At 40.3% G+C, this 26909-nt stretch overlaps 2 protein-coding genes and 1 long non-coding RNA gene across 10 annotated transcripts in view; 2 read left to right on the top strand and 1 right to left on the bottom strand.

Annotated features, from left to right (window-relative positions):
* LOC125620414 overlaps positions 1 to 17938 on the top strand; it is a 76905-nt gene extending 58967 nt beyond the window's left edge. Inside the window, exons 5-6 of the long non-coding RNA XR_007352069.1 lie at positions 13068 to 14616; positions 14650 to 17938. This is a non-coding gene — a long non-coding RNA (uncharacterized LOC125620414). The remainder of the gene's footprint in view (positions 1 to 13067; positions 14617 to 14649) is intronic.
* Cfap57 (cilia and flagella associated protein 57) overlaps positions 1 to 19079 on the bottom strand; it is a 70256-nt gene extending 51177 nt beyond the window's left edge. For 3 of the 8 annotated variants that reach the window (XM_048815582.1, XM_048815586.1, XM_048815587.1), the window contains exons 1-6: positions 18952 to 19079; positions 18568 to 18741; positions 13002 to 13318; positions 10622 to 10908; positions 8312 to 8519; positions 5367 to 5519 (exon numbers count right to left, since the gene is read on the bottom strand). In XM_048815582.1, the coding sequence (XP_048671539.1) occupies positions 5367 to 5519; positions 8312 to 8519; positions 10622 to 10908; positions 13002 to 13318; positions 18568 to 18724 (1122 nt within the window). In that variant the 5' untranslated portion in view covers positions 18725 to 18741; positions 18952 to 19079. Of the gene's footprint in view, positions 1 to 5366; positions 5520 to 8311; positions 8520 to 10621; positions 10909 to 13001; positions 13319 to 18567; positions 18745 to 18844 lie in introns of all 8 variants that reach the window. The other 5 variants (XM_048815588.1, XM_048815583.1, XM_048815585.1 and 2 more) reach the window with 4 other exon arrangements.
* A 13-nt stretch (positions 19080 to 19092) lies between these two features.
* Ebna1bp2 (EBNA1 binding protein 2) lies at positions 19093 to 26043 on the top strand. The gene is made up of 9 exons (XM_015485153.2): positions 19093 to 19352; positions 19435 to 19518; positions 19734 to 19903; positions 20544 to 20667; positions 21702 to 21791; positions 23345 to 23420; positions 23675 to 23768; positions 25521 to 25683; positions 25821 to 26043. Exons 1-9 carry the CDS (start codon positions 19287 to 19289, stop codon positions 25869 to 25871), a joined length of 918 nt encoding a protein of 305 aa, XP_015340639.1. The 5' UTR covers positions 19093 to 19286; the 3' UTR covers positions 25872 to 26043.
* The last annotated feature ends 866 nt before the right edge of the window (positions 26044 to 26909 follow it).

Raw genomic sequence — 26909 nt, forward strand, 5'->3', positions numbered from 1 at the left:
ACGAAGTACTTCTATTCATCTCCATCTGTTACCCCCCTTCCTACCCCACCCACAATATCTTGAAGATCCCTGTCTCCATCTGCACATTCCCATTAGCTTTTTTTAAAAAAATATTTTTTAGTTGCCAGTGGATCTTTATTTTATTTATTTATATATGGTGCTGAGAATCGAACCCAGTGCCTCACACATGCTAGGCAAACACTCTACTCTATTGAGCCACAACCCCAGCCCCTCCCATTAGCTTTTAAATACACTCAAATCTTTCTTGCCTTAAAAATAAAAGCAACCCTTTCCTTTCCCCCTGTTCTTTGCACCTATGCCTGCAATAGTTGTTTGTCAGGTGAGAAGTCAGACAAATGGGTGTACTGGTTTCCCTTAGAATTCATGACTACAAACCTGTAGGGGGTCATTTAATATTGTTTGGCAATGTTTTCCAAATATGTTTATTTTCTGAATCTCCAACATGACTATTTCATACTATTTATTCTCTCTTTTTCAAACTTCCTAAACTTTTTCATCCATGTCCTCTTCTGAGGACCTCACCTCATATTTCTTTGATATTTTTGTTTCATTTTCTATCTCAAAAGCATAATTAAACTCATATAACATAAATTTTACTTTATGTTTATTTAATCTCCTCCTCCGCCTTCAATTTCCTATTTCTTCCTTATCATGGATGGATTTTACTGATCTTCTTGACTATAGGTATATTTTGTATTTCTATAAATGAAAGGTGCTTTAGATCTCATCCTGTATTTTTACTTTTTCCTCTCAACACTATATTTTTAAGGAATCACCTATGTTGTGGCATGTATAATTTATTGCTTCTAATAATGTCTGTATTCTCTAATTTTCCTCTAGTTACTTTATTTCTCCATTACCACTAGGGATGAATACTAGGAGTGTCTTAACTGTCCATTGCTACAAATACAAAGATGAACATCTTTGTACATGTTTAGCTTGTGGGTTGGAATTTCTGGTATGTATTCAGTGGCAGACTATTGGCTACCAAGACACATACATTCTCTATTTAGTTTTCTAGAAAGAACTATCAGATTGCTCTCTAGAATGGTTGTACCTATTTACACGCCTATCAAGGCACAACAGGATTCCCATTCCTTTTTGTCCTCAGAAATCTCTGGTTTTTTATAATATAATAAAGAAAATCCTTGTAAAGAAGGATCTTAGTGTTGTTTTAATTCACATTTTTCTGCTCATAGGCAACAGAAACTGTGAGAACAAGGTGTTTGATTTAATAGACAGTGGTTTCAAGGTAGCAATTATAAATATGTACCAAGAAATAAAAGAAATCAACGATTTAAAAAGTAAAGAAAAAAGTGATGACAATGTTTATTAAATACAGAACATCAGTAGAGGAATAGATGGTATAAAAATAGAAATTCTAGAGTTAAAAAGTATAATAATTGAAATAAAAATTCACTAGAGGGGCTCAAGAGTGAACTGGAACTGGCAGGAGAATTAATAAACATAAATCACTAAAGATAATGCAATTTGAAGAACACAGAAAAAGAATGAAGAAAATCAAGAGAACTTCAGATAAGTGTGGGACATCATATTAAGCACACCAACATATACATAATGTGAGTATTAGAAGAGAGGAGAGAAAGAGCCAAAAAATATTTGAATACTGGCTGGAAATTCTTAGAAAAATGCAAACTGAAACTGACTCAAGAAGGACCAGATAATCTAAATAGATACATAATAAGCGAAGAGATTGAATTAGAAATTTTAAAAAAAACTTCTCACAAAGAAAAGCCCAGGCCTAATGGTTTCACTGGTGACATTTATTTAAGGAAGAATCAAGGCTAATTCTTCACAAACTCTTCATAAAGTAAGTGAGGCTGGAATATTTCTTAGTTAATTCTAGGAGGCTCTGATACTAAAAACAAAGACATCAGAAGAAAACTAGAGATCAGTATCTCTTATGAATATCAATTCAAAAATCCTCAATAAAATATTATGGTTTGAATCTAACAACATATAAAAAGGATTATATACCATGACCAAATGGATTTTATCCTAGGAATACAAGGAAGATTTAACATCTGAAAATCAATTAATATAATATACTATATTAATAGAATAAAAAACAAACTACATGGTCATCTCAATATACGCTCAAAAAAAGTATTTGATAAAATCCAACATCCTTTCAGAGAAAAACACTCAACTAGGAATGGGGGCAGGGAAATTTTGTAGCCTGATATATGATATCTTCCAAAACACTTTGGATAATATCCCACTTAATGGTAAAAAATAGGATACTTTCATCTTAAGATCAGGAACAAGATAAGGGTATCTGTATTCATAACATCTATATAACAGGGTTCTAGAGTTTCTAGCCATGGCAATTAGACAAAAGTAAATAAATAAAAGGCATTCAGATTGGAAAAGAAGAATAAAATTTCTCTATTGCAAATGACATGATCTTGTGTATGGAAAATTCTTAGGAATCCAGTTAAAAACTATTGAAACAAATAAATGAGTTTGATAAGGTTGCTGGATATGAATCAGTATGCAAAAATTTAATTGTATTTTTATATTCTTGGAACTAATAATTAAAAAACGCAGCACAACTCTATTTACAATAGCATAAAAAAATATTAGCTGGGCATGGTTGTACATGTCTGTAGTCCCAGCTACTTGGGAGGATTAGGTGGAGGACCTTTGAGCCCATGAATTCAAGATCAGTCTGTGCAATGTAGTGAGAAACCCCCATCTAAAAATATATTTAGAAATAAATTTAACTAAAGAAGTGCAAAAGTTACATTCTGAAAGTTATAGAATATTATCAAGATAAATTAAAGATCTAACCAAATGGGTAGAAAAATCCCATGTTTATGGATTGGTAGGCCTAATATTGGTAAAATAGCAATAAGTGCATTAGGGCTGGGGATGTAGCTCAGTGGGAGAGCACTTGCCTAGCATGCATGAGGTCCTGAGCTCAGTCCCCACAATCCCCACCCCCCTACAAACATATAAATGTAATAAGTCCCAAATCGCTCTACAAATTAAATGCTAATCCTATAAGGATCCTAGATCACTTCTTTGTAGAAATTAGCAAACTGATTCTAGAATTTATGTGGAATTGCATGGGACTTGGAATACCTATAACAATCTTGAAAAAAAGAACAAAGTTGGAAAACTCATGCTTTCTGACTCCAAAACTTACTAATAGGCAACAATAATCAAGACAATCTGAAACATGGCAAAAAGTAACACAATGTGGTACAGGCAGAAAGACAGATGATTAATGGAACAGAGAATAGATAACCTAGAAATAACCTGTGTATCAACTGATTTTTAACAAGGGAACTAAGACCATTCAATGGAGAAAGAATAATTTTTCAAAAAGTGGTGCTGGAACAATTGGACCCCTACTCTATGCCTCTTACATAAATGAACTCAAAATGGATCAGAGACTAAATGAAGAGCTATTACTGTAATACTCTTAAAAGAAATATTGGGGTAAATCTTTATGACCTCAGCTATGACAAAGGATTCTTGAATATAACAATAAAAGGACAACCAACAAATTAAAAAATAAATTCGGCCAGGCAGGGTAGCTCATGCTTATAATCCCAGCAACTTAGGAGGCTGAGGCAGGAAGATTTTAAGTTTGAGGCCAGCCTTACAACTTAGCAAGACCCTGTCTCAAAAAGGGGTGGGGATGCAGCTCAGTGGTAGAGCACCTCTGGGTTTAATCCCCAGAATGAGTGAATGAATGAATGAATGAATGAATGAATAGACTTCATCAAAACTGAAAACTTTCATGCATCAAAGAACACTATCAAGAAAATAAAAGGACAACATACAGAATGGGAGAAAATACCTTCAATTTACACAACTGATAAGAGACTTGTATGTATAATATATAAAGAACACTTACAACTCAATAAATAAAGGACAACAGAATTTAAAAAGTGGGCAAAAGATCTGAATAGACATTTTTCAAAGAAGACATACAAATGGCAAAAAGCACATGAAAAGATGTTTACTATCATAGTGATCAGAAAAATGCCAACCAAAACCATGATGAGACTCCACATATTGTGGGATGGCTATAACCAAAAAGCCAGATAATAACAAGTGTTGACAAGGATAAAGAGAAGTCAGAACCCTCATATGCTGCTTATCGGTATATAAAATGGTGTAGCCCCCTTGGAAAACATTCTAGAGCAGCTCCTCAAATGGTTATACACAGAGTTACCATGCCACACAATTCTATTCTTAGGAAGAGAAATGAAACCATATACCCACACAAAAACTAGTTCAGGCATGTTCACAACTGTAGTATTCATAAATATCCCAAAGATGGAGAAACCTTAATATCCAAAACTGATGCATAAACAAAACATGGTATATTCATACCATGGAATACTATTTAGCTATAAAAAGGAATGAAGTAGTGATACATGCTACAACCTGGACGAACCTTAAAAGCACTATGCTAAATCAAAGAAGCCAGTCATAAAAGTCCACATATTGTATGATTCCATTTATATGATATGTCTGGAATAGGCAAATCTATAAAGATATGAAGTAGATTAGTGGTTGCTTAGGGTTGGGGAAGGTAGGGTAGGAGGATGGAGAGATAATAGCTAAAGAGTGAGGGCTTTTATTTGGAGGTGGTGAATATGTTCTAAAATGAACTCTGGCATTGGTGTACAACTCTGTAAATACTCTAAAATCTGTTGTATGATATACATTGAATAGGTAAACTCTATAATGAATTAATTCAATAAAGCTCTTATTAAAATCCATTACTTAGAAAGGTATGTTAAAATCTCCTACCACAATTGTAGGTAGTCTATTTTCCTTGTTGTTTTGTCAACTTTCACTTTATATATTTTGGATCCATGGTGCTAGGTGCATACAGATTTAAAATTATGATATCTTATTAAGTGAACTTTTTATAAGTACAATGTGAGCTTCATCTTTAATGGTACTTTCAATGGTAATGTCTGTAGTGTATTTATACTAGCTTTCTTTGTCATTCTAAAATGAAGCAAAAATCCAACAAAAACATTTTTTATATAAATACTCTTGTGCCCATAAACAAGTATAGCAAATTAATTCCTTGAAGAGCAATTGCTGGTAAAAGGTAGATAGGTAGGATTTACATGTGACAATGCCAAAGAGGATACAGCAACAATCACAATCCCACCCTGTGTATCAGATGCTTCTAAGCTGACATCTTAAAGTTAGTGTTTCCTTTACTCAGCTATGAAGACGGGGTGGGGTGAATGATCCAGTCTCAGCTTGTGAAGAATTTGTCCACACGGTGGCCAGTCCCTCCACCACCGAAGGCCCATCTGGAAGGAGGCTTTGCTGGGAAGACTCACTTTGCTGATCTCTGTCAGGGACATGCTGATGCTGTAGATCTGGTTCTTACTGGTGCTGGCAACCAGGGTTTCCTCCGAGGGACTGAAGCACATGCACAGAATGTCCTGTTTGTCAGACTGACTTGGGTCATTGCTCTGTGGGTCCACAGGAATCTGCTCAAGACACAAGATGGCTGTTAGTAATGGCCCCACACGTCAGCATGTCCTCAGGCCTGGAGATTTCTCTCAGATCCGTTTAGCTTACAGACCCCCAGACCAGGATGCTTCCCAGGCTCCTCTTCAGGTGTGGAGAAGGCAGGGCCTGAGCACCTCTGCTTCTATGGGGCTTCAACTCTGCTATCCATTCACCTTTAAGTGATGAGTGGCTGAATAACAAAAAGCACTATGAAAATTGTCAATCTATCATCTCCACTTGAGATTCCCCTTTCAAAAAAAATGTTTTTGTTGGATTTTTGCTTCATTATCTAAACCTCACTCCTGCCCACCTGTTGGAAGTCCAGGGCATGTGCTACCTGGCACCAGGCATAACAGTGTGCATTTCAGGGGCAGCAGAGGGCTGTGGCAGCCCTTCCACCATGTGTGGTAGTGACAGGGTAGAGAAAAAAGAAGGGTCACACAGTTTCTGCCAATAGTCTCTGACAGGGTCTACGGTTCTCAGCTAGACAATAAAATCAGATTTCCTTTCCCTGGCTGTTCATCTTCTTCTATTGGCAATCAAACTTATTGAAGGGCTGGCCTACACACCTATTTTTTATTTTTATTTATTCCCTTTCATTATGTATGGCAGTGTGTCAGCTTAGAACCAACTTCCTTAGCAAGAGTCCTAAAGTGCAAGAAGTAAAATAAAAAAAATCAATAAATGGGATGGTATCAAGCCACAAAGCTCCTGCACGGCTATTTCTGCTTCCTTACCACAAACTCAATTTTTAATTCCTTAGCATTTGGCTTCCACTGCATCATTCTATCCTCAGGAAGATCAGAAATCTCCTTATCAGAAATCTCCCTGCTCAGTCCTCATTATCTTGGCTTTTCCTGATCTGTGGAGCTGAGGGCAGGACCCACCTCCCTAGGAGGCAGGACACTGGGCTCTCATGCTTAGGCCCCTCTGCTTGGAGTGCCATCTTTCCATGCAGTCCAATCCTTCTTCATGCAGTCAGTTTCCTTGCTTTGGCAGGTTAGAGCTGGCTCTAGGAAACCTTCCCTGGCCCGCCTTGGCTGGGTGGGCACTGATATTCCCTAATGTGCCCACAGTCCCTGGGAGTTCCCTCTTGTCACATTTATCACACTGTGAAAAGTACAATGGGTGCCCTCGCACTGGAGACCTCGTCCCACCTCTGCATCCCAGTGCTCACAGCAATGCCTGGCATTTAGTAGGTGTTCATCAAATGGATGGTAGCAGCTTTCTTGTTCTCCTCCAGAGACAGCGAGTTCCTGCCCCTCTGGCTTCCTGCCCTCTTCCTGGCTTATCTTCTTCACTGAGTTGATCCCCATCTGACACCCTGATTGCATTTGTTTCTTTGCCTGTCCTTTGAGGTCTAACATCATGCTTCTCATGTGATGGCTTCTCCATGTAATTCCAGCCCCTGCCACAGAGCCTGGCACATGGTAAATACTCCAGTATTCATTAAATAAGTAGATCAAGAAACATAAGAGTGGGTTGCTTTATAGGCAAAGTAAGCTCACACCACTCCTGCCTTCTCCCCCTCAGCCCACACCCTCCTCACTCTGACCCCCGATTTTCCTCTTTGGCACAAAACTTTCCCCAAGCATCCATCTTCAAAGCCTGGCATCATCTCTGAGGGCTCTTTGCCTCTCTGACCTCCCACCTCCATTCACACTTAACCTTCAGAAAGGTGCTCTTTTCCCCGCCTTCCCTGGTACCTACTACCATCGTCTTAGACCTCACTACCTTTTGGCTGCCATAACAAACACCTCTCAACGGATTCCTAATCATAGCTAAACAACTACTACTATTCTTGGAGCACCACACACCAAGCACTGCACACGCTGATTTTCAGAGACTGTCATTTCATTCTTTCGACAACCATCCTTCTTGGTGTAAGTGTGCTACTTTTCTCAATAAAGAAACATGGATTTTGGTAGATCCAGCAACTCATCTCGAGTCACTCAGTCAATAAATGGCAGATCTAAGTCAGAATTCATTCTTTGTATTTTTAGCAGCTTTCAATCCAATGCCTCTAGACTCACCCCCACTATGTATTACGGGCAGATCAGTGTTTTAATAAGCATGACCTTTCCCACTAGACAGCCTTACAGGGTGCTGCTGAGTTATGCAAATCACACCCCCAGGCTGGCGTTGGAGATCTTTGACCAACCTCAGCTCCCCTCTTACCCTTTCCAGTGCCTTCAATCCCTCTTGGCTGTGGAAAACGTCTTCCCCACATACCCCTGCTTGTCCCAGGATGCCTCTGCTAAAGCTGTCCTCTTCATCTGGAGTACCTGGTTTTGTTTCTTCCTGTCAAATGCTATCCATCTCCTAAGACCCTGCCTCAAAGATTACCATTAAACACCAAGGAGCCTTCTAGATTCTTCCCCAACTCAATATATATTCTCTCTCTTTACAATACCTTGTATTTATTCCACAAACATTGCTGGCTGCTTATTATGTGGCAAGTAATATGTTTGGTCTTAAACATTAAAACTGATCTAATAATTACTATGAGAACACTAAGGTTCCAAGAAGAAATGTAATTTACTCTACAGTTCTTTCTCAGGATTCAAAACTAGACCCTTCCTGCTCCTAAACCCCAATTTTGTCGGCTTCATCCTGAATCCTCCCTCAAGACAGATACCATCTCAAGTCACCATTTCTGTTCAGCACTCCAACCCCATCCCTCTCCATCAAGTGCCCTGTCAGAGCTCTGCTCTTGGACAACAAATGCCAATAGGACCCTGGTTTGCTTCTTCCTTCCTCTATTCCTTACCCGGATTTCCCTGCTCTCTCGGTAAAAGTCCTTTTCTTCTATCTTTTCAAACAGCAGAACTCTTCCGGGTCCAGCAGAGCAGGCAAACCCCTTTGAATAGGCAGCAATGGCGAACACCCGGGGCATGACCAGTTGGTTGTGGCTACTGGTCGTCACGATCTGTTCAAAGGAAGGGACTGGGGAACTGACTGGTGGAAATTCGACCAGGCTGGAAAAGGAAAACAGCACATAAAGGGGTCAGACAATCCCACGAGATGAATTCTGCTCAGAAGAAGAAAGAGGGCCGTCCTTGAATGTGGCAGAAGCCACTCAATGATCTCCTTTCCTATTGCCAAACTGCTATCCTTTGGCCTGGGAATGCCACAAACTCCAAAGACAGAAGACTGGAAAGCTACACATTTATTTGGTAGTTTCTCAACCCTCATGGTCATGATAATGATATGATGATTCCCATTCTGTTTAGATAAAAGTGTCTCAGAAGGGTTGAGTTTTCTAAGGTCACACAACTGTGGCTGAGATTGGATCCAGGTTTTCATTTTTATTCACTTATTAATCCATTTGTATAATACATATTTATATTTGCTTATAAATATTTATCTGAAGTTATACTGTGTTAATGGCTTTGTGAAATGATGGTAAGAAGGACTGACACAGTCCCTGCTCTCAGAAGCTTACAGTCTAGAGGGATATATACCAAGGGCTGTTAGGGGCAGCTGAGTACAATGACAGAGGAGCTCATCAGCAGATAACAAGGGCTTTCTGAGGGGAGCAGAGGTGGAGAACTCTCAGCTGAGACCTGCAGCACAAACAGGAGCAAGTCAGGTGTGTGCATGTCTGGGGTATGGGGTGAAGTGGGGGATGGAGGGAATTGCATATGGCCCAGTCCACAAGCAAGGGAGTGCCTTGGGCATGTGAAGTAGATCCAGGCAGGAATTGAAGCTCCATGTCAGAAAGGGTAAGAATGTCAAAGATGTGTGGGCTGAACAATGTGGTCTGGGCTTTGTGCTAGGAGTCTGGACCCATTGAAAGACTGTGCACACAGCACACTGGAGAGGGAACAGGGACTTATTAGGAGACTTCCACATAATCATAATAAAAAGGAGATATCACTGTCATGGGAAGATGTTGAAAATGGGTGGACTGACAGTCACTGAGGAAGAAGAATCCACAGGATGCCCTGTGGTTGAGGGCCTGGGCTTTGGGGTTGGACAGATCTCAGGCTGAATCCTGATCCTGCCACTTAGAGTATGGTGATCTTGGGTGAGTCATTTAACAACTTTAAGCCTATTTCCTGCTCTATAAAATGGCCATACTGATGTGATTCTGCAATCTGTGTATGGGGTGAAGGTGGGAGTTCATAACCCACTTGAATCAAAGTGTGGAATATGATATGTCAAGAAATTTGTAATGTTTTGAACAACCCACAATAAAAAATTAAAAAAAATACATATTCAAAAATAAAATAAAATAAAATAAAATGGCCATGATAATCATATATACCACACAGGTAGGACTCAAATGGGAATATACAGAATGTGATTAAAACAGTGTCTGCCACATTCAATGACACTTTCCAGTATGTGTGAGACATGATTATTCTTGGTTATAAGAGAGGTACTCCTTCCTGAACTCCTCTTTGCCCATATTCCTCTTTCAGATTTAGGGACAACATTCCCTAGCACTTCTGTTATCTGTCACCTCCCACTCAATTTTGAACTCCTAGAGGACTTGCATCCTCAGTACCTAAAAAGATGCCTTGTAAATTGCAAGTGCCAAGTGGGCATGTATATAATAGTTCAGTAAACCAGGCAGCCAGCCAATAGAACAAATATTTTTGAAAAAACTACAATTTTGAAGACTAGTTATGATAAAGTGTGTAGAGAATTATAGAATACTTTCTTTATCTCCCCTTTGTTTTGTGGTATTGGGGGTTGAACCCAGAGGCTCTCTATCACTGAGTCATACATACCCCCAAGCCTTTAAAAAATTTTGTTTTGAGACAGGGTCTTGCTAAGTTGCTGAGGCTGGCCTCAAACTTGGGATCCTCCTGTCTCAGCCTCCTGAGTCCCTTACAGGCTTGTGCCATTTTACCCAGCTTAAAATGTGTATAAAAGAAGTTAGGTATCATAATAAAAAAATTGTATCTAGAAATGGTTATAATTGGCAGATTTGTGCTTGAATATAGGAAGAAGGAAAATGAACATAGTTTTTAAGGTAGAGGGGTTATGAGTGGATTTTGAAGAATGCCCTCTCTGATTAATGTTCTCAGTACAGTAAGCATGCGGGTATCAGCCCATGGGGCACCGTTACCTCTCTGACTCGTGGATAACCTCCAGGTTCTTTGAGCTAGCCGTGGGCTCCTTGACCATTATGTTGGTTTCCCAGCGCTGGTCTCCAGATTCAAAGAGAAAAAGCTTTCCTGTATCAGTGCCAACAATGACCTTGTCTTCAGCCACCCAAGCATGGGCTAGATAGTTTTGGGATTCTCCTCTCTGAAAATTGGTTTGCTTTAGGGTTCCCTCAGCAAAACGCAGAAGCTTAAACATTCCATTTCCAGTGACACAAACCTGAGTGTTATCCTGGGGATTAATGCTCACCTGCAAAAAGTAAGAGAATAAAAGCAAAAGATATATAAAAACTAACCTTAATGGAATTATTTCCAACTTTTCAAATTAATACTCATTGCAGGTAGTTCAGAAACTCCCTTACACATCATTAAGTCAAGGAATTTTATACCATGTTTGATGAGGGCACACATGTGTATCCATGTAGATGTAGGGCCCATGAGTTCCACAAAGAAAATCTACAAAGGTGAAATGCAGAATGAGCATGTTCCAATAATAATCAAACTCTGTGCCAACAAAATGGAATGAAGCTCAGTGTGAAGAGCGGTGACAGTGATTGGGAGACCAGTGCCTGAGATTGGTATCCCTGATAACTTTGTGGCTGTGGCATGCTTGGTGCCTGGGAAAGTTTCTGTGCACAGGTGCAGGATGCTGGGTTGCTGTGGTAATGCCCTCCATGGGGAGTCTCTATGCTAGAGCTTATCAGCTTCAACCTTGCTCTAAGGCCCACAGCTCCTGGGAATAGAGGAATTCTCTTGCTAAGACAACCACAATGTTTTACCAGCTCTGCTGCTCCTGAACCTGCCGCATAATAGTAACTTTAAACAATGGATTTTCTTGAAAGCTACACAATGCTCCTATAATTGTAGAATGTAACTGAGGAATAAGCTGCATAATGTTGCTAACTCTGTAACTTTCATGAATACAAAGAATAATGCTTGCATAGTCTTTAATTAATGATGTGTGTGTGTGTGTGTGTGTGTATATATATATATATATATATATATATATATATAAAATAAAGATTGCTGGTTTAATTCTTTAGAACTGCTTCTCCATCAGAGAGTAATGCTCCACCCAATCCCAGGTGTTAATTTCACAATCTGAGTTTGTGAGTCTTATTTCTTCCAATCTCCCATCACCCCTCACTGGAACCTGCTATTTTGGCTGCGCTGGTCGCGGCAGCTCAGCTAGAAATGGAGAAATGAGGGCTGGTCAGGTGTGTGCACATGTCTAGGGGCATGGGGTGGAGTGGGGGGATGGAGGGAATTGCCCTGTCCATGGAGGAAAGAAATCACCTATCAGGAGAATCTGCATGGTCTCCCACCAACTGAGTTTCCTTCCCTAGAGGCTCTATCCTAACATACTCTAATGGGCAGTCAACCTGCTCTCCTCACTAGGCATGGAGGAACTTGCAGGGCTGTGTGTGGCTTCTTCATCTCTGTATTCCCAGCTGGGTTCATAGTGGGCATCCAATAAATGTTCAGTGGATCTACTTGAGAGGGGATGCTCTCTGCACGGAGCAGGGATGCCTCCTCAGGCCTCACTATGGCCTGCCTTTGGTTTGATTCTAAGATCACCAAGCAACCTTCTGATTACTAATTTTGCCTCTAACCTTCTCTGTATTAGGAATGAAATACACTGGATAAATGATGTGAGTTTTCTGGTTGTGATGTCAATCTCCTGTGAGATGAATAATTTAGGCTTGAGATGCTAATTGATTAGCTAGTATCTCTGGACATAAACAGAATTGAGATCTTGTAAAACTGAGTATAAGATCCTAGACTGAACCAAGATAAAACCTTTGAACTCCCTGCCTAAGAGGCAATGAGCTTCCTAATGAGTCTTCTTTATTTTTCTCTCAAAGAACAATCAAGAATTGTTACCCATATAACCACAATTTCACTGAAAGCTTCCTAAAATGTACCATTTTGCATTGCATTCTTGAAATCTTCCTGCTGCCTAGCAAAACTGCTGGAAATGACCAAAGGGCGGGGGGAGAGCATGCAAGTGAGCCTGCTTTAAAAATTCACCTCTGGGCCTAACCTGTAACCAGAAAGCAGTTTTAGGTAGAGGAAAGAAGGTAGGAGCTGGAGTCAGGAAAAATCACCTGTGTGATTTTGTATGAATTATTTAATCTCTTGGAGCCTCAGCTCCCTCATCTATAAAATGGGAATAATAATTTTGCATTCCTTATATAAAATTATATATATATATATTCCTTGTGAGACCAAAATTTTAAAATGCATGTAAGAAATATATACTATGATACAAAACAAGGATTCAATAAAAGACCGCTCTTACTATTCTATGAGCTACATGATACCTGTTATACTAGGAGGTACCTGGTAGATAGGGTTGTTCTGAGTGTCAGTTCTAATAATGGCCATTACTTTCTGCTTTTCCCACAGCCAATAGACAAGGTTTGATTCTGGAGGTGATGTCTGAGTCAATAGATACTTGGAGTCTGGAGAAAAGGCCATGCTGATAAATTTCTGAACTGGAAAGTCAAAAGTATTAAGGACTTTGCGCTTCCGGCACGGGATGGATGACAGCTCATAAATGGTGATTACAGGTTTCTCCTGCACAATCTCGGAGATGGCGAGGTACCGCCGATTGGGGCTGATGGACAAGGCCAACATGCCCTGACTCTTGTCTGAGCCTGCAAACAGAGGGAAAAGGGGATAGTGAGGGTAGGTTGTGCTTTCACCAAGACTCAAGCAGGCTCAGCAGTGACACTGCTGACAGAGGAGAAAGGTGCACGAACACCTAGTTATCAGTTCCTGGCCATCCCTCCGTACAACTACACCTGGGGTGTTATGAAAACGATCAGATGGGCACCTCACTGAGGATGAGGTGGGAGAAGTCAAGGAACCCTTCGTGAAGGAAGAGGAGTTGGGATGGAGGATGGGATATGTGGTGGCAAAAGTTGGAGCAACGTTGTGGAGGTGACAAAGAGTAGAGTGCTGTGGGGGAATTGGTAGCAGCAGGTATTGCTGGAGAAATGTATGTGAGTCACGATGATCAAAGATGGATCCGGAAGAGAGGAACAGGTCCAATCATAGAAGCTTTAGTGCTCTGAGTGGCCAGCACTCAACACTTTTAAAGGCCGGGATATTAACTCAGCCTCTCTTATATTTAGGTGATCTGTGTGACATTTTAGTTATGAGACGGATGCAGAAGTCTTCTGAAGTGGTTTTATGATAAAGCTTTATGTTTTCTTGAAGATCAAGGGCAGATGCATTCTATCCCCCTTCTCCTGGAATATAGAGGTAATGTCTCAAGATATAGCAGTTTTCTTGCATTCACGAAGTAATGAGCATGAAAATGAAAGCTGTGGTCCTCTAGAAAGCAGAGCCTGAGGCAAAGATTAAAATGTAAATCTTTTTTTTCAGGAAATTCAATGAGGGCCACATTGCAATTTTCATGGGCCCTAGACACTTTTGCTTACATATGTCCCTTCCTCCATAAAATAGTACAAGTATATTTATTTTTCTACACTATTTAAAAAATACATGCAATCACACATTTGATGACTGCATTAATATAAAGATGAATATGATTCAGGCTGGATTCACTCTTATATATTCATTATTGTTATATTTACTTTTTCTTATTTTAAAACAAATTTAAAACATTTTCATGGGCCCCTAAAGGTATTGTAAGCCCTAGGCACTGTGCATAGTGGAAAAGTCTTCTGTGGGTGTGGGGACCTGGGCAGGGAGGATGTGTGAAGCAGGGGAAGATGCGCTAGGAAGTGATGGGCTAGGTCCCCGTCTGATGGACTCCATGCTGGGAGGGTCACAGCAAGTTGCCCAGCACATGGAACTTTTCTGGAAGAGCTACAGGCAATAAGGGAAGCTCAGGGAAGAACCAGGTTTCGGGGTCATTGAGAACTTTGCCAATGATTTTGGATTACACCTGGGAAGCAATGAAAGCCACTGAAAACTTTTAGGAAAGGTCAGACAGGTGTATAGAAAGAGCCTCTGGCAGCCAGATGGAAGGCAGCCCTGGAGGGGATGAGAGTAGCCAGCAGGTTATTTGCAGAAGCGAGAGGTAAGGGTGCAATACACTATAAGGCGGCAGTAGGGGTGAAAGTAATGGGAGGAGGGGAGATTAGAGAAATGCCAATAGGTAGAACCAGTAGGATTTAGTGACTGCTGGAATGAGGGAGAGAAATGAGAATGAATTCAGGTGATGGGGATGAGTGGGACCCCTGGGATAGAATTTAGACTGAGGGAGTTAGGGGTGACGGTGAAGACTATGCCCCATGACTTGCTTACACAGCCCATTCACATACTTAATATTTATGTGTATTTGCTCCCAGCTTTTTACAATATTTTTAAGCTTAAACCTTTAATTCATCTTGGACCCATGATGATAAAAAATATGAAGTGAGGATATAAAGTGGTTCCCATTTCTCAAACACCTAGTCAGTTGTCCCAGCACTAATTAATAATGAACGAATATATTAAAGTTATATTTTTGCATATATAGCATTGGGTTTCTAGAATATTTACGCTAGGACAGCATGACTTTTGTAGTCATATCTTTATCATGAGTTTGAATATCTGGCAGTTTGATCTTTAGGAAATAGCAGGAGAAAAGAAGAAATGAGAATTGGATTTTTGATACAGTGCACAAGGTATATTGTGGGGCATGTGGGTAAAGAGGCCTAGCAGTTAGATATGATTCTAAAGCTCAGGGCAGAGGGTGGGACTAAAAACTCAGATTTGAAGTAAAAGGCCTGGTGAGAAGCTAAAGCTGGGAGCATAAGATTGCCTACAGAAGATGAAGGAAAACTCACTCCTCCTGGGTTCCCTATTTTAGGTGGTCTTCTAGCTATAGCCCTTACCAGGGGATGGAATCCAGGGACCACCTGGCATTTGCATTGCATTTTCTATATCACATTCCAGGTACCCAGGACTCTGGAATTCCCTGCCTAAATGGTCCTGAGTCTAACGACAAGACCAGCATTGGCTCTTTCCTAGGTCTCTACCATCAGAGAAGGCCTAAAGATGTTCAAAGGGTGACTGTTTACAGGATATATGGGCAGCATTTAAGTGTACAGCTGAGAGGACCCACACATATGAAGGAGGTCCTGCTGATATAAAATGGAATTCAGAGCAGAAGAGATGTGGTATAGGTAGGAAGTGTGAGAATATGAGCATAATAACTGAAATGATAATCTCAACGGATATACTAAATTGTAGGCTAGATATGGCTGAAAAGAGATTCAATGAAGCCAAGAGATAAATACAAAGAAAAAAGAGTTTAAAAACATGGAGGGTTAGAGTTGAGATGGTCTGGAGTTCTTGGAGATAACAGAATGAAAAAGGTACTATATTCCAAAGTGACAATTGTTAAAAACTCTCTAGAATCACTGCGAGATGCCTACCCTTGGATCCAAGAATCCCTAGGAAGATTAGAAAGGGAAAATAAAACCTACAATATAATAAAAACAGACGCAGAAAACTTCTTAAAAGCATCCAGAAGAACAGACTGATCATCTATAGATAGAAGACCCAATGGCTAATGGCTTAACCACAACAAGAAAACAGAAGTAAAAAACATTGCAGCAAAAACTGCAATGTGCTGACAAAAATTCTATACCTGGCCAAATTCTCTTTCAAATATGAGGATGAAATTAAAGTAATTTTAAATTAACATAATCTGGAAGCATCTACCATTAACACATCATCACTAACTGTAGAAGGAAAATGATTGCAACTGGAATATCTGATTTCTAAAGAGTCATGGTGGGGAAAAAAAAAGAATCATGGTGGACAGAATTCAGTAAACTTGAGAGCAAATATAAATAAATGTCTATATAAAACAATGACTGATTTAATATTAGAAATCCATATAATCTTATGGAAATATAGAAAGTGCATGCAATAAAATTCAGTATGTGTTCATTGGGGGGAAATGCATAGCAATCTAGAAAATTAAAGGATTTTCCTTAACTTGATAAAAGACATTGACAACTGCCTGCAGTAAACATCCTTCTGTGTAACAAATATTGAAATAATTCCTTTTAAGAGTAGAAGCATGACAAGGATGTTCTCTTTCATTGTCCCTATTCAACTCTGTCTGGAGGTGCTTGCCAGTACAGTAACACAAGAAAAAGAAATAAAACCATCATTTTTTGTAGATAATATGACGCTCTACGTAGAAAACCCCAAAGAATCCAGATTTGTTATTAGAATTAACAACAGTTGAGCAAATATGTTAGACATAAAAAAGCCAACTATATTTAGTACAATTTATTCTAACAGAATATTACCTGATGTTTGGTAAATCTGACTTCAATAAAATTAAGAATTTCTGTCCATCAAAAGATAACATGGGGGAGAAAATTCAAGCTCCAGATTGGAATGATTAGTACATAGACAATACAAAGTGTGTCATTAAGTCAATAAGGAAGTTACTAAAACAAAACAAAACAAAACAAAAAAACCCCAAGCCCCATGAAGAACAATAGAAAAATGGATTAAAAAGCTTGAATGAGACAAATAACACAAGGCTAAGTAGGAGTAGTCTGTAAATATGTGAAAAGGTACTAATTTGCATTAGTAATAGAGAAAGGCAAACTAAAATCACAATAAGATACCTCTTCTCAAGCATTAGACTAGCAAAAAATGAGAAGTTGAACATGACAAAGGGTTGGTAAAGTTGTGGAAGAATGAGGACCCTTATGCATTGTTGGCACTAAGGGTCCTCATTAATTTTATTCCTGGATGTGAGTCCTAGAGAATCTTTGCAAAGTGCAGGAACATGTATGAATGCAAGAATATTTATAGTGGTAACATTTCTAATAGCAAATAGCTGTTATTTCCCCGAATGCCCCTCAAGCCTAGGATGGGTATATAAATATATATTTGAGACATTATATTCAGAGATTGGAATACTATGCTACAATAAAATGAACTCAGTTATATGTATCAAGATGCATGAATCTCAAAAGCATGATGTTGAACAAAAGAAGCAAGTTACAGGCTACATACATTATGATTCCATTTAAATAAAATTGGAAAATAGCAAAAATAAAAATATATTTTGCATAAAATCACACATATATGTAATAAAAGCTGTATGGAAAATAATACAAAATTCAAAAATGGGGGTGTGTGGGGATGGGAGAGAAGTACTGGAACTGGCAATGTTCTATATATTATCTTGGATGGTTCATAGATTTTCATGTAATAGTAATTCTTTATTACATATATAGAGTATATACTTTTATATGCACATATCATAATAAAGCGTTCAACACAATAAAGAGTGGGGAAAAAGAGTGGATTGAATTGTCATAAATATCACTGACAGGATGAATGAGAACAAAAAATGTAATGTCATACAAATATTTTTTTGTGTGTGACTAAGGGTAAAATTTTCTGTGTCTTCATTGTACCAGGACTTAAAAGGTGTACTGAAGATGGTGTATTTTGGAAAACTTGTGTTTACAACTCCAAAAGGGGGTCTGGTGAGGACAAAGCCAATGACACTGAAGATGCATAAAAATATTGTTTTCCTGAAATTACAATGCAAAAATACTTTAAAATTAATATTAATTTTGTTAAATTTAACTGTTTTTTTTTTTTTTTGCTTCTTGGTTTTTTTCTTTTTATTTTCATTGTTCTTCTTCTTCTTTTTTTGTGCTGCTGAGGATTGAATCCAGGCCTTGTGCATGTGAGGGAAGCACTCTACCAAATGAACTATATCCCCAGCCCAATCGTATCTTTGATTGGTCTATAATAAATAATGCAAGTTGACTTTTATTTCTTCTAACTTTATAAAACTGTAATATTCCAGTTGTCATAAACTGTCTTTCCAAACGTGGTTTTGAGATTACAGGGTTCTATTTGGCACGAGCCGTTAATGTATACGTCAGGATGTTAAGGATTTTACCTGGAATAAATTTTTGCCACTTCTGATCCACATTGTACTTCACACAATGATTTCCTGAAGGATATATAATAATCTGTTCATCGAAGAAAAAGATATTGTTGGCCACGTGGGCTCGAAGACCAAAAACATGCAGCCACTGAGCTACGACGGTAGACATGATCCCTTGCCAGAGTTCTGCTAAAAACCAAGCAGCGGGTCAGAGCAGAGTTAAGTGCATTGCCCCGCCCCGCCCACCCAGGACACGCCCCTGGCCCCGCCCCCGAGCCCTCCTCCTCACCTCGGGGTGCCCCCCCAATCTAGCCGGTCCCCTAGGGCTCCTTCTCCCCTTTCCTTTTCTCCCTTGCACGTTCAGCTCCTCCTGACGACCTCAGGGACCTCTCCCACCTTTCGCTTCTTCACTCAGGCTCAGCAGACCAAGCACGTATCCAGAGGTGCTACCCCTAGGGATTCCAAGCAGCCCGGGCACTTCCCAACGTCGCAGCGGTTCCTATGGCAACCACAAACCGGAAGTGTGGCTTGTAGCCGGAAGCGGAAGTCCCGATCGAGGAGCTGAGCACGGTCGGTGAGTTGTTGGTGCTGGTGTGGCTTGGGCGCACGTGGAGCTGCGAGTGTGAGTGGGTGCTGAGCGCAGCGTCCGCGGCGAGGGTCTCCCCTGCCAGTCCCGCGGGCCTCGGGCTACCCTGCGCTTCCAGGTAGGCGCGGGTCGGGCGTGCGACGAGATGGACACTCCCCCGCTGTCGGGCTCCGACTCGGATTCTGATGATTCTCTTGTCACGGACAGAGAGGTATGTCAGCAGAGCTCGCCGGTCGGGGCGCGGAAAGAGGGGCTCTTACTCCTCTGATACTGACCGCCACTGTGTCTTGCAGTTGCAGGATGCGTTTTCCCGCGGACTCCTGAAGCCAGGCCTCAATGTCGTGCTAGAGGGGCCAAAGAGGACTGTGAATGACGTGGTGAGCGCGGGCGCCGGGCAACTGGTACTCGGAAATGGGATGCGCACAAGGCAGTGTTGTGTTTGGAGACTGATTCTTGTCCCAGGAAGATGCAACCTGCCCAAAGCCTAGAGGGTCTGTCTGGGTATTTGGGTGTAGCACTTTTCTTATTGGGTTTGTGCGTGAGAGAGACAAACTCTTGCTTTTCTTGTGAGCTCAGTGTCTGAATTTCCTAGAATGGCCTGAAACAGTGTTTGGCTGAATTCAAGCGGGACCTGGAGTGGGTTGAAAGGCTCGATGTGACCCTGGGTCCGGTGCCAGAAATTAGTGACCCTCAGCCTACACCTCAGAACAAAGACCAGAAAGCTGTTAATCCAGAAGATGATTTCCAGCGGGAAATGAGTTTGTATGTTTATTTTCCACTATGGGAGAAGTTGGGGTCCTTGTGCTAGAGAATAAGGGAGAGAAGGAAGTAGTGAGACTGCACTCTCTGGATCCCCAGGGAGTTAGCACATGTTTGGGAATGGGAAGACTCTTCCCTAGAGGAGGAAGAGCTAAGGGATTCTCCTTGGTTGAGAGAAGAGCTCCCTGGTCTACTAGTTCTGATTTTAAGTCCAGTTTATAGACTATTTTGAAATATTCACTTGTAAAGCTTATGTGTGTGCACATGCAGTTAGTTATTAGAACAAACTTTGTTTATGGGAGGGGGGGTTCCCTGACTGTACTTTGTTTAGTAATTATATAAAAATTCATAATTGACATTAATTTGTGTGTTAATTGGCACCTTTAGAGTAGTCATTCTTTTAAACTGCTAACTTATTTTTAGCAAAATTTCTCTCCTTTAAAATAATGGTGTACAGTGAAATCTTTCTAAGATGCCAAATTAATAAGGTTTCATTCCCACTTTTGTGTGTTTATTCATTTGTTCTTGTTAGTGAAGGTCAGATGTTGAGTGCTTCTCAGCTTGAAAAACTCATGAGAGGCAGTGAGAAGGAATGAAAGCCTTTCTCCCTCATCTCGTTTCACGTTTTGCCCTGTAATCTCAGCTACCGCCAGGCCCAGGCTGCTGTGCTTGCAGTATTACCCCGCCTCCATCAGCTCAAAGTCCCTACCAAGAGGCCAACCGATTATTTTGCAGAAATGGCTAAGTCCGATCAACAGATGCAAAAGGTAAGAAACGTTTTTGTCTGGAAAGCCAAGGCTTTGTACTGAAGTATATTCAGCTGGCCTATCTCCTATAGTGTTTTAGAAAGAACTATAAACCCAATATTGGGGAGCTGGTTGTCAAAGACATTTATTATCTCTTTCAGAGATTTTCTACTTTAGATTTAGGTTCTTACCACCCATTAGATAAATATAAGAATGACTTTTTCCTAATTTAAATAACTAAGGAGAAAGGAAGTAGTATAAAAATGGTCCTAAAGTTAAGATGGCTTTCATATTTCCTAGTTGCCATGACACGGTGTACAGAGAACACAGCACAGTTGTTCTGGTGCTTCTATTGCCAGGAAGCAATGCTATCACTTGTAAATACATTTTCTTCTTGGGCCCTCACTTCTTTGTAAAATGACAGATTAATATGTGGCTCAGATACAATATAATTTAGAGTTAGGTGGCACTTGGTCCTCATTTTAACTTGAGGGGGAGAGAATTGCCAACACTGAAGCAAGGTTATATTTAAATGGATCCCCTGGGTATCAAGTTAGATGTTAGGGAACTATTGGTGGTACCCAGAGAAGCTAATCTAGAGAACAGCTCATACATGTCTCTTGTTTGTTTGTAGTGATATCTTATCCTTCAACTGAAATGTGTATGTTTGATGGAAGAGGGTGGGTATTAGATATCTGCTGGAGTTTTTTTTTTTTTTTTTTTTTTTTTGTGAGGCCTGTTAGAGAAGGGCACTGAGGCTGCATGCAGGCTTAACCTTTGTACAGACAGTGGGCATGGGGAGAAATTGGTTTTCTTTCACGGATGACAACTTTTGTGTAATGGAACAAACAGCACACTGGGAGTAGGAAGTTACTTTTAAGCTCTGGCCCCACCACTGATACTTTTGTGTTCTTGGGCAAAGTGCTCAGCCTTTGGGCCTCCTTGTCTTCATATGTGAAACATGGGTCAGAATAGATGATTTATAGATTCCACGGGATACACTGTTCTCTGTTCTTCTGCACCCTAAGTAGATCTGACAACCTTTTGCATTTTAGATTCGACAGAAGCTGCAGACTAAACAGGCCGCCATGGAGAAGTCTGAAAAAGCTAAACAACTGCGAGCACTTAGGAAATATGGAAAGAAGGTGAGAAAGAAAATGTGTAAGGACTAGAACAAGACCATATTGTATGTGAAATCAGATTGCCAGGGTCTGATTTGGTTCTAGGCCTTGAGGGTGTTTGATCATGTGTTATCTCACAGTGGGTTGTGTGCAGTGCCAGGACTAGGGTGGTAAGGGCAGGTGGAGCTGACAGCTTCTCTGGGCTTTAATCTTCACATCTGTACAGTAATGGGTTGAGTCCAAATCGGTGGTTTCCATACCTGATCTCTCAGCAAAATTACTAGGTGAAAATTTTTGAAACATTTCCATGCTTCAGAGTTTCTGGGAATCTGTATACTTTCTCCCATGCCCCCCAAAGGCTTCTCAGGTGCTTTTGATATGCATCTTGGATTGGACTCACTTGCCTTGATTTTCCCGGTCTGAGGGAAAAAAATGGTACACATGTTTTTGACTATGATTATCTGAGTTCTAATGTAAAACAAGATTAGGCTTTCTGTGAAACTGTTCTCTACTTCCTTTTTATTGTATAGTCATGTAAGAAAGATGACAGGTATTATAGTTAAGGTTGTGGGAAGGAATGAGTGAGGAGGATTTACATGGGAGTTTAGGCTTTGTCACAGTGTTTTGGACATAGCCCTTGTGATCTGGGCATGGAGCCACTTGGGGTAATTTTCGGATAAATCCTCAGCAGAGGAAGAGGAGACTAACATCCTGTCCTCTGCTAAAGATCAGCTGTGGATTTAGTGTTTCTTTGATCTGGAGGTGGGTGGTTAACATTATCTCAAACATACTGGCAATGGCTTTATTGAAAGCAAAGCTCAGCTCATCTCACTTTCTAATTTGAGGATACCAGTGCGCAGTGGTTCCCAATGTGAGGTGATTTTGCTTCCAGGGAACATTTGTCACAGTATACACACATCTTTTGGTTGTCATATCTTGGAGTGAAGGGGTGCTGCTGGCATCCAGTGGGTAAAGGGCAGGGATGTTGTTAAACACTCTGCGATTCACAGGACAGCCCCTGTGCCAAACAAAGAGTTACCCTGTCTAGAATGTCAGTAGTATTGAGATGTAGAAGCCCTGCATTAAAGTATATTGTCTCCTTTTGTCTTTAAAGCTTTTTTCTTTCTTGTTTTCTGGGGAGTTTTTTTTTTTTTTTTTCCCTCCCTTTTTCTTTTAGTGCTTTCATGTCTAGTAACAGTGGGTTGGATATTTAATCTTCCCAAGTATGACCAATGAGAAAAATTGACTGTAGACCTAAACACGATCTGTAGGATTGTGTGAAGAGGTAAGAGTACAGACAGTGGAGTCAGGCTGCTGGCTTGTGTATCTCTGCTCTGCACATTCTTGCTATGTAACTTGAACAAGTACACCTTCTGTGTTTCAGTTTAATAGATAATAAGAATTTGAAGGTGAACTGAGAATATATAGAGAACCCTTAGCACATAGATGTAAATGTTAAATGGTAGTGATATTAATCACAGCATGTGGTTGTGTGTTTTCTTATCACATTGAGAGAATGTGGACACTTGGAGTAATGATTTGAAATGGGTATAACTGTCCTTGTGTCCATATCACAGGTGCAAACGGAAGTTCTTCAGAAGAGGCAGCAGGAGAAAAAGCATATGATGAATGCCATTAAGAAATATCAGAAAGGTCAGTCAAATATCTCTCTGCTAAGGATGTAGGAGAATGGGGATAGAGCATACCTGAGAGGTAATTTGAACATGGAGTGCTTTGAGTCTTCTTGATTGATGGGTAACAATTGGACCTAAGTTCTGGGAATGATATGGAGAGCAAGATGTGCTTCTTAAAATCAGTTTGGAAAATAACACCTTTATTTTGAGTTTTAAACCTTTCTTCTTTCTTAAAACATAATGGTGCTGATCAAAGTGCTTCTTCACTCATAGGCTTCTCTGATAAACTGGATTTCCTTGAGGGTGATCAGAAATCCGTCCCACAGGGCACAAAGGCAGCAGCTAAAGCCCAGCAGATGAAGAAAGGGTAAGAGGTTTTTGGTTTGGTTCTGTGATGTGTAGTGGATGGGAGGACCTTCACAGGAGTGGCCTCTGAGTTGAGAGAATGCAGCTGCAGATTAGACCCAACAATTATAGCACCATGTGATGGATCTTTTTAGCTATATCAACCTTTGAAGATGAAAATAAAGTACTTGGTTTATGTTAAGTGAACGCTGAAGCATCATGTGGTTCCCCATCACACAATGTGTTAGTTAAAAGCACACATCTAGGGGTCAGATCTGGATTCTGCTGCTCATTAGTAGGGTAGCTTTGAGGAAGTCACTTGTTAATTGCCCATTTACTATAATGAAGAAAGGTGTGTAGTTATAGTACTGTGAATATTAAAGGGGAGAATGTTGGCTATTATTCTTCTTAGTCCACCTTTCTGTATACCTGCATACCAGGCCTGATGGGGGAATGATAATTTCCATAAAATACAACAAAAACTATGATAAAGACATTTAGGGAATAGTTTAGAAGCACATTTTAGAAGTTTCTTACATAGCCTGGGCATGACTGCCCGGAGAAGGATCCCATCTGAGCCTAGTGTGAGGAGTAAGAATTGACCAGGAGAGTAGGAGAGAGAGAGGAAGGAGAAGGAACTCCAGTGAACAGAGGCATAGAGTCATGAGACAGCAGGTTGTGGATAAGGAACAGCCAGCATCTGGCCCCACTGGGAATGCAGTGGGAGGTGAGGAGTGGGGAGGCGGGCTGGGCTGGGCTGAGCTGAGCTGAGCTGTTGCTCACTGTAGAGGAGCTTGGGCTTCATCCAGGAGGCAGTGGGGAGACACTCAGAGGCTTTACTGAGAATGATGAGCAGATCGTACTCATGTTTGAAAAGATTACAGTGGCATTTGGGTCAGTGATGGACTTGAGGGAAGTGGAGACATGATTAGGTGTCTATTTCAAAAGTCCAAATGCACAGTTAATAATGCTGTACACATGCAGAGGATAGCGAGGAGAAAACATGTTGAAGAAGCATCTAAGAAGTCACATCAGCATGACTTAGTAACTGAAGTGGGTACTAAGAGTGAGTGTAGAGCCGGGCACGGTGGCGCATGCCTGTAATCCCAGTGGCTTGGGAGACTGAGGCTGGAGGATTGTGAGTTCAAAACCAGCCTCAGCAAAAGCAAGGCTCTAAGCAACTCAGTGAGACCCTGTCTCTAAATAAAGTACAAAATAGGGCTGAGAGTGTGTCAGTGGTTGAGTTCAATCCCTGGTACCCTTAAAAAAAAAAAAAAAAAAAAAAGTGAGTGTCCGCTGCCTGGGTGCCTGGGCAGATGGTAGGAGCTCTAGCCCCAAGGTGGAGCACAAGGTGGAGCATTTACATAATTTACATAGGAAGTCTAGGAAGGGAGATGACATATGATTTTGAATAGACTGAATTTGATGACTCTAAAATTTATTACATTTGGATTTTGACTGCATCTTATATCCTTGAAAGGAATAGCAACAACTGAGGATGGTTTAGCAAGACTAACTTAAAATGAAAAAGCTTTCCAAAGACACATGTCATATACAGATTCTATCCTATGTTTTTTTTTTTTTGGTCTTCCTGCTCTGGGGGTTAAAACCATAAATAGATGAGGTAATTTATAAAAATGCAGGGCCAAGGATGGAATTGTGGTGATAGTAGTGCCTGCAGAGCTGTACAGAAAGGAACTGGAGAGTATCATCAGGCCATAAGGTCATCAGGGGTTACAGTGCTCCAGTGACCTGTAGGACCCCCTTTCTCCAGGCCCAGTGCCAAGCGACGATACAAAAACCAGAAATTTGGTTTTGGTGGAAAGAAGAAAGGCTCCAAGTGGAACACTCGTGAGAGCCATGATGATGTATCCAGCTTCCGGGCCAAGGCAGCCCATGCCAAGGGCCCCAAGAGGCCTGGAAAGAAAGGAGCAAATGTAAGTGGTGGGGGTACGCAAATCAGGGTGGGCACCATCTCCTCTCCCCCTAAACCCACTCTCCTCATCTGCCTCTTCTCACCCTGGGGCAGAAGATCAAGTGCTGTGTGACCAGATGTGATTCTTTTTTTGTGTAGAAGAGACCTGGAAAACGAACGAGAGAGAAGATGAAGAGCAGAACCCGCTGAACAGCCTCTTTTTATACAAAGAACAAAGCAAAAGGCATGAAGCCTTGGAATTTCAAAGTACATTGGTTTCTTTTTGTTTAAAAAAAAAAAAAAATCAATGAAATGTATACTCTTGGACTGAAAGATTTGGAAGTGACTTTGCATATTAAATAATATTCCTATTTATTAATAATTTAGACTTTGAGCCTTTTTATTACTATAGGTGAAGATTTAAACTCTGCCTCCCTCATTTTCTCTTTCCAGTCCTTCCAAATAATTATATCACAATCACTGGGTGTAAAGGGAGATTCATTGTGATCACATTCCTGTTTTGATTGTTCCTTGGTTATTGATCCCCTAGACATTTTTCTCCTGCCTAATTTTCCTCTGTGTCCTTAGTTCTGTCCAGATGCTTTACCATTTTATCCACCTTCTGCTGCAGGTCTGTCACTTTGTCTCTTGTAGATCTAAGTTGGCTCCACTACTTCTCAGATCCCTCAGTTTCTTAGCTTACACCTCTTTTCATTCTGTATCATTTTCTGGTATCTTCCTAAGAAAAGGAGTATAAGAGGTAAACTTTTTATCTCCCCATGTTTCTGAATTACTTCTAATTTAGCTGGTAACACTTTTCTCTTAAAGTGTTGAAGATTCTCTGTGGATCTGGTGTCTCTCATTCTCACTTCCCTCTGGAAGGTTTTCTTCTCCCTGAAAATATGAAATTTTATGGTAACATGTCTTGGTGTGGGCATATTTTTGTTCTTTGATTAAAGTGTTTAGAACGATTCATATTTTTCCATTCTGTGAAATCCTACTAGGTAACTTCTCTTCTCAAGTAGATGGCCATTTTTCTTTGTTCTGATTCTGGAATTTGTTAGTCAAATGTTGAACCTCTTCTAATTACTTGTAGGTTTGCATTTTGGGTCTAATTTGAAACATTTCTTTCTTTTTGTCTCATCATTTTATTAAATATTTATTTTAGTTTTCCTTTTACCCCTGAAGGTTTATTCTCCAATTGATTCTTTTTATATCATTTTGCATTTCTATAGTTGGAGTACCTTA

Source organism: Marmota marmota, unplaced genomic scaffold, assembly GCF_001458135.2.
Source record: "Marmota marmota marmota unplaced genomic scaffold, marMar, whole genome shotgun sequence".
Lineage (NCBI taxonomy): Eukaryota > Metazoa > Chordata > Mammalia > Rodentia > Sciuridae > Marmota > Marmota marmota.

What these genes read in the sequence shown, in the direction of transcription:
- Ebna1bp2 (XM_015485153.2), top strand. Translation starts at nt 19,287, where the DNA reads ATGGACACTCCCCCGCTGTCGGGCTCCGACTCGGATTCTGATGATTCT. An exon ending in CCGATCAACAGATGCAAAAG is followed by an intron (nt 20,668 to 21,701) that starts GTAAGAAACGTT and finishes TTTGCATTTTAG; the next exon opens with ATTCGACAGAAGCTGCAGAC. An exon ending in TTAGGAAATATGGAAAGAAG is followed by an intron (nt 21,792 to 23,344) that starts GTGAGAAAGAAA and finishes TCCATATCACAG; the next exon opens with GTGCAAACGGAAGTTCTTCA.